This window comes from Sarcophilus harrisii, chromosome 1 (genome assembly GCF_902635505.1).
Source record: "Sarcophilus harrisii chromosome 1, mSarHar1.11, whole genome shotgun sequence".
NCBI lineage: Eukaryota > Metazoa > Chordata > Mammalia > Dasyuromorphia > Dasyuridae > Sarcophilus > Sarcophilus harrisii.
In genome coordinates, this window is record NC_045426.1 from 701,095,756 (window position 1) to 701,110,545 (window position 14,790).

At 44.7% G+C, this 14,790-nt stretch overlaps 1 protein-coding gene across 2 annotated transcripts in view; it reads right to left on the reverse strand.

Annotated features, from left to right (window-relative positions):
* Positions 1-14,790, reverse strand: part of TRPV4 (transient receptor potential cation channel subfamily V member 4) — a 53,031-nt gene that overhangs the window by 19,844 nt on the left and 18,397 nt on the right. For both annotated transcript variants that reach the window (XM_031948788.1, XM_031948787.1), the window contains one exon: positions 1,925-2,344. In XM_031948788.1, the coding sequence (XP_031804648.1) occupies positions 1,925-2,310 (386 nt within the window). In that variant the 5' untranslated portion in view covers positions 2,311-2,344. The remainder of the gene's footprint in view (positions 1-1,924; positions 2,345-14,790) is intronic.

A 14,790-nucleotide genomic window follows, 5' to 3' on the forward strand; every position in this document is an offset into this window, starting at 1 on the left:
CTGGGACCCGTTGGGCCTCTTCCAGGCCCAGGAGCACACAGGTCTCATTCAGGCTGGAGCCAGACCTGGGCAGGGTGGGCACCTCCCAGAGGTGCCAGGGGAGCTCACAAAGCCCCGTCTGTTCTCGGCCCTGGGAGGACCATACCTCGAAAGCCACACGGCAGTGGTCAGGGGGCATGGGGCAGGGAGAGGCAAGAGAACGAGCCCACCCTGCCCCATCCCATGGACACGCTCCGGCCCCCTCCCCCGGAGTTGACCTCCCAGCTTCCCCTCAGCCCACTAGCAGCTCCTTCCCAAGCTCGGCCCCCAGAGAGCCATGGCCTGATCCCGCAAGGACGCATGCCTGCCTCGAGTCACCAGCTGGGCCGTCCCCCAGGTCAGGGAATCCCCAGCCAAAGGACATTTGGGAAATCCTGAGAACGTTTCACGGCCTTTCCCCAGTGTCTCCAGATGCCCAAGCCCACCCCATCTCAAACTGCCTCTGCGTACACCTTATGTCTCCTATTATTTGTTGCCTCCTTCCTGAGGCAGCTCTTTGTATACGTGAGATTTAGCACAAAGCTTGGTATACAGCAGGCCCTTAATAAATGCTTGTTGACTCAAAGACTGTCTCCCATCTGTTTCTATGCAGAAACCTTGTCACCTCCACCAGCCCGGGAGCTCTTTAAAGGACACAAACTGCTTTACAGACAGTCACCAGACATTTACTTATTAAGCGCCTTCTGTGTGCCAGGCAGCATGCTAAGTGCTAGGGACAGAAGAGAGGTAAAATCCAGTTACCTGGGCTCAGGGGCTCAATTGATGGAGGGTAATTCACAGAGAGGAGGTGCTAGAAGTAAGAGGGCTGGGAAAGCTTCCTGCAGAAGGAGGAAGTCAGGCAGAGGTGGGGAAGCAAGTGGTCCAGGTGGGAGGGATGTGGAGCAAAAGGCCCAGGAGAGATGGGGGAGTATAGGGCTTGGGGGAGGAGCCCCAGGAGGGAGGGGCTTGGGGAAGAGCCCAAGAAGGTGTGTATATGGATGGGAGTTGGTATGAGAGTTTATGGAGGATTTGGAGCTCTAAACCAGAGCTTTTCTATTTGATCCTGGAGGCAATAGATAGGGAGCTACTGAAGTTTCTTTAATAGGGGAGTGGGAGGAGATGATGTGGATAGATCTGAGCTTTAGGAAAACCACTTTGTAGCTGAGTAGAAGATGGGAGTGAGGACAGTGAGGAAAGACTTGAGACAAAGAGACCAACCAAGCTCAAGTACTGTAGGTAAGTAGGAAGGAAGGAAGGAAGGAAGGAAGGAAGGAAGGAAGGAAGGAAGGAAGGAAGGAAGGAAGGAAGGGAAGGAAGAAAGGAAGGAGAGAGAGGGGGAAGGAGGGGGGGAAGGAAGAAAGGAAGACGGGAGGGGATAGTGTTAGGCTTGGAGTCAGGAGGACCTGAGTGCAAATTCCAAATTTGTTCTCTCTGGGCCTCGGTATCCCTCTTTGTCAAATGAAGATGGCTGGACTCAATCAGCTCTAAGAACTTTCCAGTTCTGAATTGTGGTAATCCCCAGTCGAACCACCCACTGGATGCAACATGGCCCCTCAGCATTTTCACTCAGGAGACAGAGCAGCAGCAGAGCCCCTCCCCCTGCCCAGGATCCTGCCCTCCCTGACTCCCTCCCATGGGGGCAATTATGGAGACCATTACTCTCTCACCAAATCCCAGGCTCAGAAATCTAGCTCTGGAAGGGACCTCAGGGACTGAGTCGGGACCTTTCCTTTGACAAAAGGGGAAACGAAGGCCCCGGGGCTCACAGGAAATGGCCTCGATCTAAAACTGCAGAGGTCAGAGGCCGTCTTGCCAAAGTCCCTCATCATCCAAGGGAAGGCATTGAAGCCGGGGCAGTGGGGCCGCAGGGAGCCCCCAGAAGGCCCTGGGGCAGGAGGACACTCACTCCGTGATCTTCTTGCGGCGCCGCTTGTTGTTGTCACTGGGGTGGTGCCGGTAGGTGCCGTAGTCAAAGAGGGAGTCCATGGGGGCCTTCTTGGGGCCGGGCACGACGGAGGACTCGTAAATGGTGGACTCCAGCAGGTCCATGGGGTTGGGCATACCCTTGCGGAACGCCCCGTGGAACTTCATGCGCAGGTTCTGCCGGGCGTCCCCCTGGCCCGGGGGACTGCGGCTCGGCTCTCCTCCTGCCGAGGGCGAGCCATCCTCCCCTTCAAACAGGTTGGCCAAGGAGGAGAGGGGGAACGTCTCCGCGGGAGGCCCGCTCTCCTCCCCGGGGGGCTCGCCCGCCTCCCCGGGGCTGGCTCTGGGGGGGTCTTCAGTGTCCGTCATGTCTGGCACCCACTCTCTCCCCACCGATGGCTCACTAAAAGAAAAAAGAGGCAAGGTGAGAGGAGGTGGGGGTGGGGGGCAGAGGGTGGGGGCGGATTTTCCTGCTGAGGGAGGGCCAGACCGAAGACCACCCAGGGCTCTGGCTGCCAGGGCCTGGGACCACCCAGCCCCCCCCAGAGAGGGAGCCTGAGCTAACGGACCTCTGCCCAGGAGGAGGCCCATGTCTGCAGACTCTGGGACCGGGGCCTGCCGTTGTCTCAAAGGAGCCCTTGTAATTAGAGGGGACTCCAGCCACGGGCGGGCGGCCTCTCCAGATGTGGTTGTGCCGGCCCAGCCCTGCGAGGGCCAGTGGCCCAGAACAGGCCCCTCTTTCACGGGGCCTATAAATACCGAGGGACCAGGGAAGGGAGCCCGGGAGCCACCGAGGGAACATCAGCATTTAGAGGAGGAGCTGGAGCCCCACCCAGCGCCCACTGAAGCCCCCAGACAGGGACACTTGGCAAGAAGAGGGCAGAGTGCCTCTAAGGGAGAGGGGACAAACCTGGCAGCCGGGGCACGGGTGGGCAAAATGGGGAAGACCTGGGTCAAATCTGGGGTCAAAAAACCCAGGTAAGCCCCTGGAACACGCCCCCGGTCCAGGTTCAGAGACTGATTTTTACTAACCAATCCGAGGCGAATTAAAATTTCTCCGAATCTCAGTTTCCCCAGTTGTAGATAAACTACATGAGGGGTATCTTGACATAGAACACAGAGGGCTGAACTTGGAAATGGGAAGACCCAGATTCCAACTCTGTCACAGTCACTTTGCTCTCTGAGCCTCAGTTTTCCTATCTGTAAGATGGGGGAGGGGGTTTAGACAAGGTACTCTTTTCCATCTCTAAGTTACTTCCTGGGGTGAACCTCTATGGTCCTCAGTTTCCCCCTCTGTAAAAACAAGAGGATGGATTATTTAAATCAATGAATCTAGGAAGTTTGTCTCCTGACAGGTCCTCAAACTGAGCCTCAGAGAATGAAGAAGGATCCATCGAACTGGTTTGGGAGAAATGGAGGTATCTAAGTGATGTAGTAATAGAATGCTTGATCTGGAATCAGGAAGACCTATGGTCAAATCAGGAAGACATGTGGCCCTGGACATGTCACTTAACCACTTTCTGCCTCAGTTTCCTCAATTATAAAACTGGGATAAAAATTGCATTTATTTCCTAAAGCTGTCGTGATCAAATGAAATATCTGTCTCTCCTATCATGATGCAATATTGTATCACTGCCGACATATCATGTGTTAAATAAATGCTTATTTACATTCTTTGAATTTTGTCTTAAAAAACAGGGGCGGCTAGGTGGGGCAGTGGATAGAGCCCAGCCCTGAAGTCAGGAGGACCAGACACTTAACACTTCCTGGCTGTGTGACCTTGGGCAAGTCACTTAACTCCAATTGCCTCAGGGGGGAAAAAAAAACCCTGAGCCCTCAGAAGCTGAGAGACTGCGTCAGAGTGTATAGGAATGGGGGAAACAATCCAGTGAGTGAGTGGGGCAGGTCTATGGGATCTAGGACTGGCCAGATCCTTTGAAATAACCCAAACTCTTCATTTCACAGATGAAGAAACAAGAGACATAGAGAAGTTCCAAGATTTGGGGTTTTTGGGGGGATCTGGATCTGTGAATTTATTGGGATGAGGGGAAGAGGAAGGAAACAGACTCCAGTATGGAAACTGCAGCCACACTCACCCATGATCCCCAGCCACACTCACCCATTGCCTTATCTCACCCATTCCTATCCTTTCTAGGACAATATTGAGAGCTTAATTTGGGGTCAGAAGCCCTGGATTCAAATCCTGACTCTGCTGCCTACGACCTGAGAGACTGGCCAAATCTTCCTGGGTATCTGTTCACTCCTCAGTAAAAATGAGAGGGTTGATTTTTTTTTTTTTTAAATAGAACATAGCTCAGAAACTGGAAACTGAGTGACTGCCTATCAGTTGGGGAACAGCTGGGTAAATTGTGGTTTATGAATTTTATTGTTCGGTAAGAAACGACCAGCAGGAGGATTTCAGAAGGGCCTGGAGAGACTGACAGGAACCGATGCTGAGTGAAATGAGCAGGGCCAGGAGATCACTAGATACTTCAACAATACTATATGATGATCAATTCTGATGGACGTGGCCCTCTTCAACAATGAGATGAACCAAAGCAGCTCCAGTTGATCAATGATGAACAGAACCAGCTACACCCAGAGAGAGAACTCTGGGAAATGAGTGTGGACCACAAAATAACATTTCTACTCTTTCTGTTACTGTTTGCTTGCATTTTTGTTTTTTCTTCTCAGGTTATTTTTTATCTTCTTTCTAAATCTGATTTTTCTTGTGCAACAAGATAACTGTATGAATATGTATACATATGTTGGATCTAACATATACTTTAACATATTTAACATGTATGGGACCACCTACCATCAGGGGGAGGGGATGGGGGAAGGAGGGGAAAAGTTGGAACAGAAGGTTTTGCAAGGGTCAATGCTTTTTGAAAAATTACCCATGCATATGCTTCGTAAATAAAAAGTTATATTAATAAAAATAAATAAATAAATAGAACACAGTTCTAAGAAATGATGAGCAGGATGGTTTCAGAAAAACCTGGGAAGACTTACACGAACTGTTGCAAAGTGAAGCGAGGAGAACATTATACCCAGTAACGGCAACATTGTATGATGTATGATGTCAGTCATTCTCAGCAAGGCAACAATCTAAGACATGGCCAAAGGACTCACGATGGAAAATGGTATCCACACCCAGGGAAAGAGCCAACAGTTCTGAACACAGACCACAGCCTACCGTTTTTCACTTATGTGGGGGGGATGGGGGGAGTTTCAGTCTCTATCATCTTTCACAACATGTACATTCTGCACATGTATAATCTATATCTAATTGTTTGCCTTTTCAAGGAAAGGAAAGGGGAAGAAGGAAGGGAGGGATGGAAAGAAAGAATTTAGAACTCAAATTTTTTCTAAAAGAATATTAATTATTTTCTATATAATTGGAAAAAATGAAGGGTTTTTTTTTGGGGGGGGTGTTTTAAAATAAAAACATGAAACTAGATGACTTCTGAGTTTTCTTCCAGTGCTCGATCTCTGATCCAAGTCATTTCACCTGAGCCTCAGTTTCCATATCTGAAAAATGGGGGTCATAAATGCCAGTTGTCCCTGTGTCATAGAGTTGTCACAAGGATCAAAGGTGATACTTTGTAGAATGCTGGTAATGTGTAAAGTGCTATTGATGGATTTTTTTTTATTATGGATTTAAAGGAGGTTTAGAGGGCCAGCCTCTGGGTCACAGAGGGGGTTCAAGTAATTCTTCTGATAGATTTTGCTTGTGCAGCCATTGGTGAATCATTGGATCCCTCAGTTCTCTGGACCAGTCTCTAGAACTACAAGTTACAGTGGAATGGCTGATCTGCACCAAGGAAGGGAATTTCCATACTGGGAGTCTATCCTCTTCCCCTCTCCCCAATAAATTCACAGGTCCAGACCCCCCAGAAATCCGACGACAAAATCTTGGACAAATCTTGACTTCTGTGGGCCTCTGTGAAATGAAATGAAGCGTTTGACTGGATTACTTCAAAGGACCTGGCCAGCCCACAATCCTATGGGCCTGCCCACATCCTTCCTGGACCATTAGTGCCACCCTCGTGGCCCACCTGTGGGGGCCCAAGCCAAGGTCAGGGCAAGCAGCCCTCTGTGGAAAGAAGGCCTCCTCGTGGCTAGGCAGCTTGGCGCTGGGTGCAAATTTCCTGGAGCTTTGAACCATCCCACTCTTGCTTGGGTCGTTTGAAAATTCTTTGCTTGTTTTTCTTCATCAGCACAAACGCATTCCCCGTGTCGCTCTCTTCCCCACCAAAAAAATATACACACATACACACGGTCTTAAATCAATAATTTGACATGTTTGCCCTGTGGACGGCCAAGGGCAAAAACTTGCTCAGAGCCCCTGGGTCGGAGAAAGTCAATATTCACCCTACAGGTCAGAAGTAGAGAGGAAAAATCATCCAGGACCGAGTCAGGGCGGGAGTCCTTTAGAGAGGAAATCAGAATATGTTCCCTCACCTGGAAGCACTTTTCCACAAAAAGACAAAGGGAAGGGGGGAAAGAACAAGCGTTTATCAAGCACCTACTATGTGCCAGGTACTGAGCTCAGTGCTTTACTAATATTATCATTTGATCTTCATAACAAGCCTGTGATATAGGTATTATTATTATTCCCATTTTACAGATGAGGAAACTGAGGCAAATAGTTAAATTTGTCCAGGGTCACATAGCTAATAAGTATCTGAGGTTGGATCTGAATTCAGTTCTTCTTGAATCTTGCCTCCCACTGGACCACCCAGCCACCAGAATAGCAGGCCAGGAACCGCTAGACCTGGTGGCCAGTCATTCTGGGAATGGACAAGCCAGTTCTTCTCTGATACACAACCCTCCTCCTTCAGGAAAAGCAAATGGGGATGTCAATCATGTCATTAGTAGGAATAACATACTAATTACATGTCTCTTCATTTCCTGGCCAGCCAAGGAAAGCCCAGAGGGGCAGTGAGATGTTTAATATAGAGACTGCCCCAGCGGTATAATTTAGATATCCGAGCTCTGAGTCAGGGCAAGGCTCCACTCCTGGGTGCGACCCTTCCCCCTAGATATAAGCCCAAGTCCTCAGGGCCCCTCATTCACCAGGAAAAACTTCAATATTCAATATTATATTTAACATACACTTCAACATATTTAACATGCATTGGACTGCCTGCCATCTAGGGGACGGGGTGGGGGGAAGGAGGGGAAAATTTGGAACGGAAGTGTCAATGTTGAAAAATAACCCATGCATATGTTTTGTAAATAAAAAGCTATAAAACAATAATGATCATTGTATTAATAATCCATGCCATGAAACTCTTCCCTATCAATGATACCTTGGGTCTACTCTGTACATATCTTGCAAAGCCCTAGTTATGGACATGTCATTAGAATGTTAGCTTCTTAAATTGCACAGATTTATTTTATTTAAATTGGATGACTTACTGTCTGGGGAGGGGGTGAAGGAAGGGGAGGGAGAAAAATATGGAACATAAGATTTTGGAAGGATGAATATTAAAAACGATCTTTGCATATATTTTGAAAATAAAAAAATTTATTTAAAAAGAAAATAATGTAAGCTTCTTGAGGGCAGTGCCAATTTTGCTTTTTATTTGTGACCCCATGTTTAGCAAAATGTCTGGTACCTAAAGAGTAGTTGATAAATGCTTATTGACTAATGGATCACTTGACTGATGCTTTATAAAATGTAAACTCGTTATAGGCAGGGACTAATTTTGGTTTTATTTTGAGTCCCAGTTCTCAGCACAGTAACTGGTACATAAGTGGCAATTAATCGGTGGCTTGCTTGATCAGATTCTTGATAGAAAGTAAGCTTCTTGAGGGCAGGGACTAAATTCTTTTTAATTTTGTTTTCCAGTTCTCAGCAAAATGCCTGGTACATAGATGGCAATTAATTAATTCTTACTTATTGATGGCTTGCTTGATCAGCTCCTTGACAGAAGCTTCTTGAGAGGAGGTGCTATTTAATTCTTGTCTTGGTATTTCCCAGAACCTAAGATAGTACCCATCACATAGTCACTTAATAGACATCTGGATTGATTTGATTCTCGAGCCAAGAATGAGCTCTTGGCCATTCTGACTGCTTCCGATCCAGGGACCAAAATTCTTGTTTTTACTCTTTCTGTCCTGATACACCTCCAAGGCCCTGGTGACTCCTCTATGAGAGTAACGATCCAAGTCCTCAGCCAGAACACAAAGTCCATTGGACCTGACATCAGAAAACGTGGGGTCTTGGCTCAGTAATTTGGCCAGGCTAGAATCACAGAATGTGAGAGGTGGACAGACCTCAGAAACTATCCGGTAGGACAAGGAGGTCCATCTACAGGGTTCACCTGAAGATCTCCTGTGAGGGAGATATCTCACCCCCTCCTGAGGCAGTCTGGGAGATAGCTCTCAGGAGCTTTCCTTGACCTTCTTGCAATTTCTACCTACTAATCCTAGTTCTCCTCTTTAACATCTGTCCTAGAATCTAAAGTCCTTCAAACACTAGTCCCTAAGGCCTTCTCCACGATGGCCACAGTCGGTCTCCATCTACCCACAAATCTGTGAAATACCAACTGTGTGCTTCAAACAAAACGGCATCTTCACTGTCCGGTTTACACACCAAATTCATCCCTGTGCTATAAATCTATGTTCACAAATCCTAGATCTGATTTGGGAGGAGGGCAACGAGTCCATCTAACTCATTATACAGATGGGGAAACTGAGTCCAAAAAAAGTAATTATAAGGAGCAGGGGTGAGATTTGAAACCAGGACCAATGCTCTTTCCCCTGGATCACAATGACTACCCTTTATATTCCAGGCTCATAAATACTCCAAGATAATACTCAAGGACTCATGATAAAAATTGCTATCTACCTCCAAAGAAAGAACTGATAAATCTGAATGCAGACTAAAACATACTATTTTTCATTTTCTTCATTTTATTTTATTTTTTGGTTTGAATTTTCTTCCACAAAATGACTAATATGGAAATGCATTTTATATGTTTACATAGGTACAACCTGTGTCAAATTGCTTACCATCTCAGGGAAGGAAGGAAGAGCAGAATTTGGAACGCAAAATTTCAAAAACAAGCATTAAAAATTTTATATGGGGTAGCATTAAAAAAAAAAAAAAAAGAACTGCTGTTTCAGAAAAAGATTTAGGTCTCCACTGATTAAAAGTATAGGAATGACGATCAGCTTCTGGCTAAGACTCAATTACACCTAAAAAGAGCTTTCATAAACGTATCCTCCTGGCTCAGCCAAGCTAAACAAATGAAGTTGAAACTGAGAAAGAAGTAAAGAAAATTGTTGACACACCATCCAAGGAAAGAAGGCCGCAGTCGGTGCCATGGAAAACGAAGGAAAAATAGTAGCCACCCAGAAATTCACAATAAACAAAAATAAAGAAAAAAAAACCAACAATAATAAAAATCCATCATGCATAATGCACGGTTGGGGGAGCCGTGGACTCCTCCACCCACTCTGGAAAACAAACTTGAATTACACAGAAAGCGACTAAAATGTGCAGGTCCTGAGAGCCAGAGAATATATGACTAAACACGCACTCTAAGGAGAACAAGGATAAATTGATTGATAAAAAGAGGGGGTAAGTCTACGCCAAAGTATTTGGGAAAGCAGTTTTTTGTGTGGCAATTGGAAACCAGCAGGTATTCCTTGATTGGGGAATGGCTAAACAAGTTGTGATCCACGAATAGATGGACTATAATGGTGCTTCAAGAAATTAATATAGGGCAGCTAGGTGGCGCTATAGTGGATAGAACACTGGCCCTGGAATCGGGAGGATCCGAGTTCAAATGTGAGCTCAGACACTTGACTTTTACTAACTGTGAATCTGGGCAAGTCAATTCATCCTGCTTGCCTCAGTTTACTCATCCGTAAAATGAGTTGGAGAAGGAAACCCCTCAGGAATCTTTGCTAAGAAAACCCCAAATAGAGTCACAAAGAATTGAACGTGATTGAATAACAAAAATGTATATAATAATTTCATGTTTCCAGAGAATGTCTGGTTGATTTTCTTATTCGATTCTCACAGCCACCCTATATTGTAGATATTATAATAGAGAAGAAAAGCCAGCCATTTCATTGGTTTGGGGATCTCCTCAGGGAGGGACCTCCCTTCACTAGTGCAGGTCAGCACCTTCTCTACAATTAGTCTTAGAGCAGGGGTTGATAAAATGGGCTCAGTTTTTTAATAATTTGATAAAAGCAACTCAATAGAAGTAGCAGCCTTTACAATCCTGTGTGTTTTATTTTAAGCATCTAAAAGCATTATCCTGAGAAGGGCTGCAAAGGCACCATCGAACTTCAGTCAAAGGTCAAGAATCAGGCAATGTGATCTTTCCCAGCAACACATGGGCCAAAATGTGTTACAGGCAAAAACAGAACTTTCTGGCTGGGAAGTCTGGTCTAAAGCTATCTTGCCACACTCTTACAGATGTAGAAACTGAGGCTCAGAATAAGTGACTTTCTTATGGGGTTATCAGCCAGGATAGTGGACAGAGCACTGGGCCTGGAGTTTTGTCAAATCTTACTCAGATACTGACTAGATGTGTGCTCTTCAGCAAGTCATTTAATTTCTGCCACAGTTTCCTCAAGTGTAAAATGGGAATAATAACAGCGTCTACCTCTCAGAGTCGATGTGAGGATTAAATGAGATAATATTTGTAAAGCGCTTAGCACAGTATCTGATGCATAGTAGGTGCTTTATAAATGCTAGCAATTATAACTGGTGAGTATAGGAGGTTAGGTTGGAACTCAGCTCTTTTCTATCTTCAAGTCTATCACTCTGCCCACTTCCCCCTGTTATTTCCAAGACTGATGGGAAAAACCACACTCATGCCACAAGCATTCAACTGGTCCAAGTCAGAGGGTAACAATGGCACCAGGATGAGAAATTGCTGTCCCTCCGACCCTTCTGGAGAGCAGTTTGGAACTGTGCCCAAAGGGCAACCAAACTGTGCACACCCTCAGACCCAGCAGTGTCTCTACTGGGCCTGTGTCCCAAGGAAATCACAAGGAAATCACAAAGGAGGGAAAAGGACCCACGTGGACAAAAATGTTTGTAGCAGCTCTTTAAATTGGAAAATGAGTAGATGTCCATCAACTGGGGAATGGCTGAACAAGTTGTCGTATATGAAAGTAATGGAATATTATTGTTCTACAAAAATGATGAACGGGCTGATTTTAGAAAGGCCTGTTAAGATTTACATGAATCGATACTGAGCAAAACAAGCAGAACCAGGAATACATTGTATAAGACTGTGCGATGATCAACTGCGAAAGACTTGATTTTTCTCAGTCGTTCAATGATCCAAAGTAATCCCAATTGACTTTAGATAGAAAACACCAGTATCCAGAAAAAGAACCTGAAGATTGAATGTAAATCAACACGTGCTACATTCACTTTTTTTCCTTTTCTTCTGAGGTTTTTCCCTTTTGTTTTGATTTTTCTCTCCCAACATGATTCATAAAAAATGTATATTTAAAAAATTAATTTATATGTATAACCATGAAAAAAGTAACAATTATTTTTAAAAAAAAAAGAAATTGCTGTCTCTCCCCGTGGTGGCTGGCTGGCACCCAGGGCACCCATTGGTGCCATCTGCACCATTCACCAAGAGAGCTGGGTGAGTCAAATCCAGGGGACTGTTAGCACTGACTGGTCTTGGAAAGGACTCATCAGAACTTAGGGCAGTACCCAGCACACAGTAGGAGCTTAATCACTATTCATGAATTGATTGATAGATGCGGAAACCAGTAAAGAAAGAGACTCATTCATCGTACATTGAAACGATCCTTCTCTTACAAATGGAGCCCTGTCAGCTGTGATGGGCTACCAGCTTATTTCTTGTTCAAACCAGCCTTCCAACCATGTAATTTGACATTCTATGCTGGAGTCAAATGACAGCTTAGCATGGGTGTGCGTGTGAGTGTGTGTGTGTGTGTGTGTGTGTGTAATAACTGGATGTTTGTGTTTACACGTGGGCAGAGAATCCAGCAGTTAACAAGGAGAAGGGACATTATTACAGAACCTCAGAGCTAGAAGGGATAGAACACAAACTCTCAGAATAAGAACCTGGGTTCAAACTCTGTCTTTCACTGTTAGCTGGGGATATAACACAGCTTCCCAACAATTTAGTCATCTATCACTCTCGTTCTGCTAAGGAACGTACCTAGGTGATTAAGTGATTTTTCACCATGCTCACATGAACCTAGCACCTAGAAAAATGTTTCCCTTCCTAGATCTAGAAGGATGGGTTCTCAATCTAGATGGATAGTTGGGTCAAGGACAGTATTCTTCTTATAAGAGTCCCTTGGTTCTAGGCTAATGCAGCAGAAAGTGTAGACATTAGAACCTCCCTCCAGCATTCCCCGTCCAGTTCTAGGAGATCTTTCTAAGTCACATCTGAAATTTTTCTTCCCAGCCCAATCCATTTTCTTGGGCCATTTTCCAGATGAAGTCATGGAAGACCATCCCGCTACCCACCGATCACAATAAACATTGTGAACCAGCAGTTCTTTCTTTCTTGGGCCATTTTCTCATCCATAAAATGAAGGAGTTGGAGTAATGACTGGATAATATCTATAATCAGTCTGATTGCATGCTCACAAGCAAGTCATTCTCTGAGCCCCAACAATTTCATCTGTAAAATGGAGATACAATTCCTACCTCATAAGGATGTTATGAAGTTTAATCGATAGTGTTTACCAAAACTCAATCTCTCTGTCTCAATTTGTTGTTATTGGGGTTGTTTCACTCATGGCTGACTTCTGGTGACCCCATGTGGGGTTTTTCTGGCAAGATATGGAGGGATTTGTCATTTCCTTCTCCAGCCCATTTTACAGATGGGGAAACTGAGGCAAACACGGTGATGTGACTTGCTCAGGGTCACACAGCTGGTAACTAACATCTGAAGCTGGATTTGAACACAGGAAGATGAGTCTCCCTAACTCCTAGTCCAGCACTCTAGGCACTATCCACCCCACCCCCTTGCAGCTGTCCTAAGTCTCAATTTCCTTGGCTTGGAATAGGTTAAGACTCATCTTCCTGTTTATGTCACTGTGAGTCCTGAGATGAGATAGAATAGATGGGGAGGGATCCAAGGAGTCCCCTTTGGGGATCACATGGAAGAGTCTTTGACTTTTCCAACAACTCCTCTGATTGTTGACTTCCTTGACTGACTGTAGTTCCATCCCACTCCTTGCTAGCTCAGGTCACCAAGTCTCCTTACGCCCCAGATCCAGAAACCAGCCTAACCAGTCCCTGTGAGAGCAAACCAGGATCAGGGAAGAGAGATCCCCAGCCTCAAGGCTACTTATAACATCATTTGTTCCATTTTCCACCTCACCCCAGAGCTGGGGAGTCCTACACCTTTCTAGCCAGAAGGAACTTCAAGGTCATCCACTCACTTTACAAATGAGGAAACTGAGGGAGGAAAGTAACATGGTTCACTCAAGTCTGCACAATTATTGGCGAAGCTCTGACTGCTTTTCCGCTGTAACCATCCTGGCTCAAACATCTGGTAAGTCTTTGGAGATAGAGAGGGAGAGGGTTCTGTTTCTCAGCTTAGGTTAAGTCTTCCTCAAGTCACAACTATAATAATTATTATTATCCATAGAAGTTTAATATAATGTTATATAACTATAATTTTAATATTACATAGCTATAATATAATAGTATATGTCACATACTATTATATTATATATTACATAGTATAATTGTACTGTATTATATAACTATAATATATAATTATGCATTATACTGTATTATTATAATATTAATGTTGATATTAATAACTAATGTTACATAGGGTTTTAAGATTTGCAATGTATTATCTCATTTGTTCCTCACAATCATCCTACCTAGGAAGTGTGTCCTTATTATCTCCATTAGGTACAACCAGCCTTAAAAGAAAGGCTTCTTTGCAAAAGGTGTCTTTAGTTGGAGCTTGAAAGCCCAACGGTTGATAAGTGCTTTTTGCTTTTCTTTGTATCCTAGAACTTAGCACAGTCCTTAGCATACAGTAGGCACTTAATAAATGCCTAAACTTGACACAACATGGTGTAATGAAGGGAAGGCTAAATTGAGAATCCAAGATTGAATCTTGAAGATCAAGAATCCCTGTGTGATCTTGGTCAATTCATCGGAAAATCCATTTCAAGCGACATGGGACCTTTGAGACCATCTAGTCCAACCCTTTTATTCTATAGAAACCTCAGAATCTGTTACCCTAGAGACATTCATTAAGTCAGAGACAGGCAGGATTCACAGTCCATATTTTGACAGCAAATTCAAGTCTCTTTCCATTTCATCCCACTGTCCCTGCATTCCAGGCTCAGCCACTTCTATCCACATGGCCATCGATCCCTCAGTCTTCCCATCTATCAAATGGCCATAATAGTATTTGTACTCTCTCACAAAGAAATTGTAAGACTGAAGTGAGATCAGGAATGTAAAATTTACTTTGCAAACTATCCATCCCTACCATAATCTTCTTTATTCTTTTTAGTATCAGGCAGCTTGGTGGTGTAGAACAAAGTTTCTTAAACTGTGGTTCTCAACCCCATATGGAGTCTGTAACTGAATGTGGGTGTCATGTAATTATGATTATTATCAGTCAATGCTTGATTTGTACATCTATTTTATATACCGATATACCCAGGGTCATGTAAAAATTTCTCAAGGGGTCACATGTAGAAAAAAGTTTAAGAAGCCCTGGTGTAGAACACGTGAAGAACATGTCTAGAACGAGGAACCTTGTTAGGGGAGCCACCTGCTAGTGGCTGCTGGGGAGCTAATTCTGAGCAGCAGAAATGTGAGAGGATGCAGGGATTTTC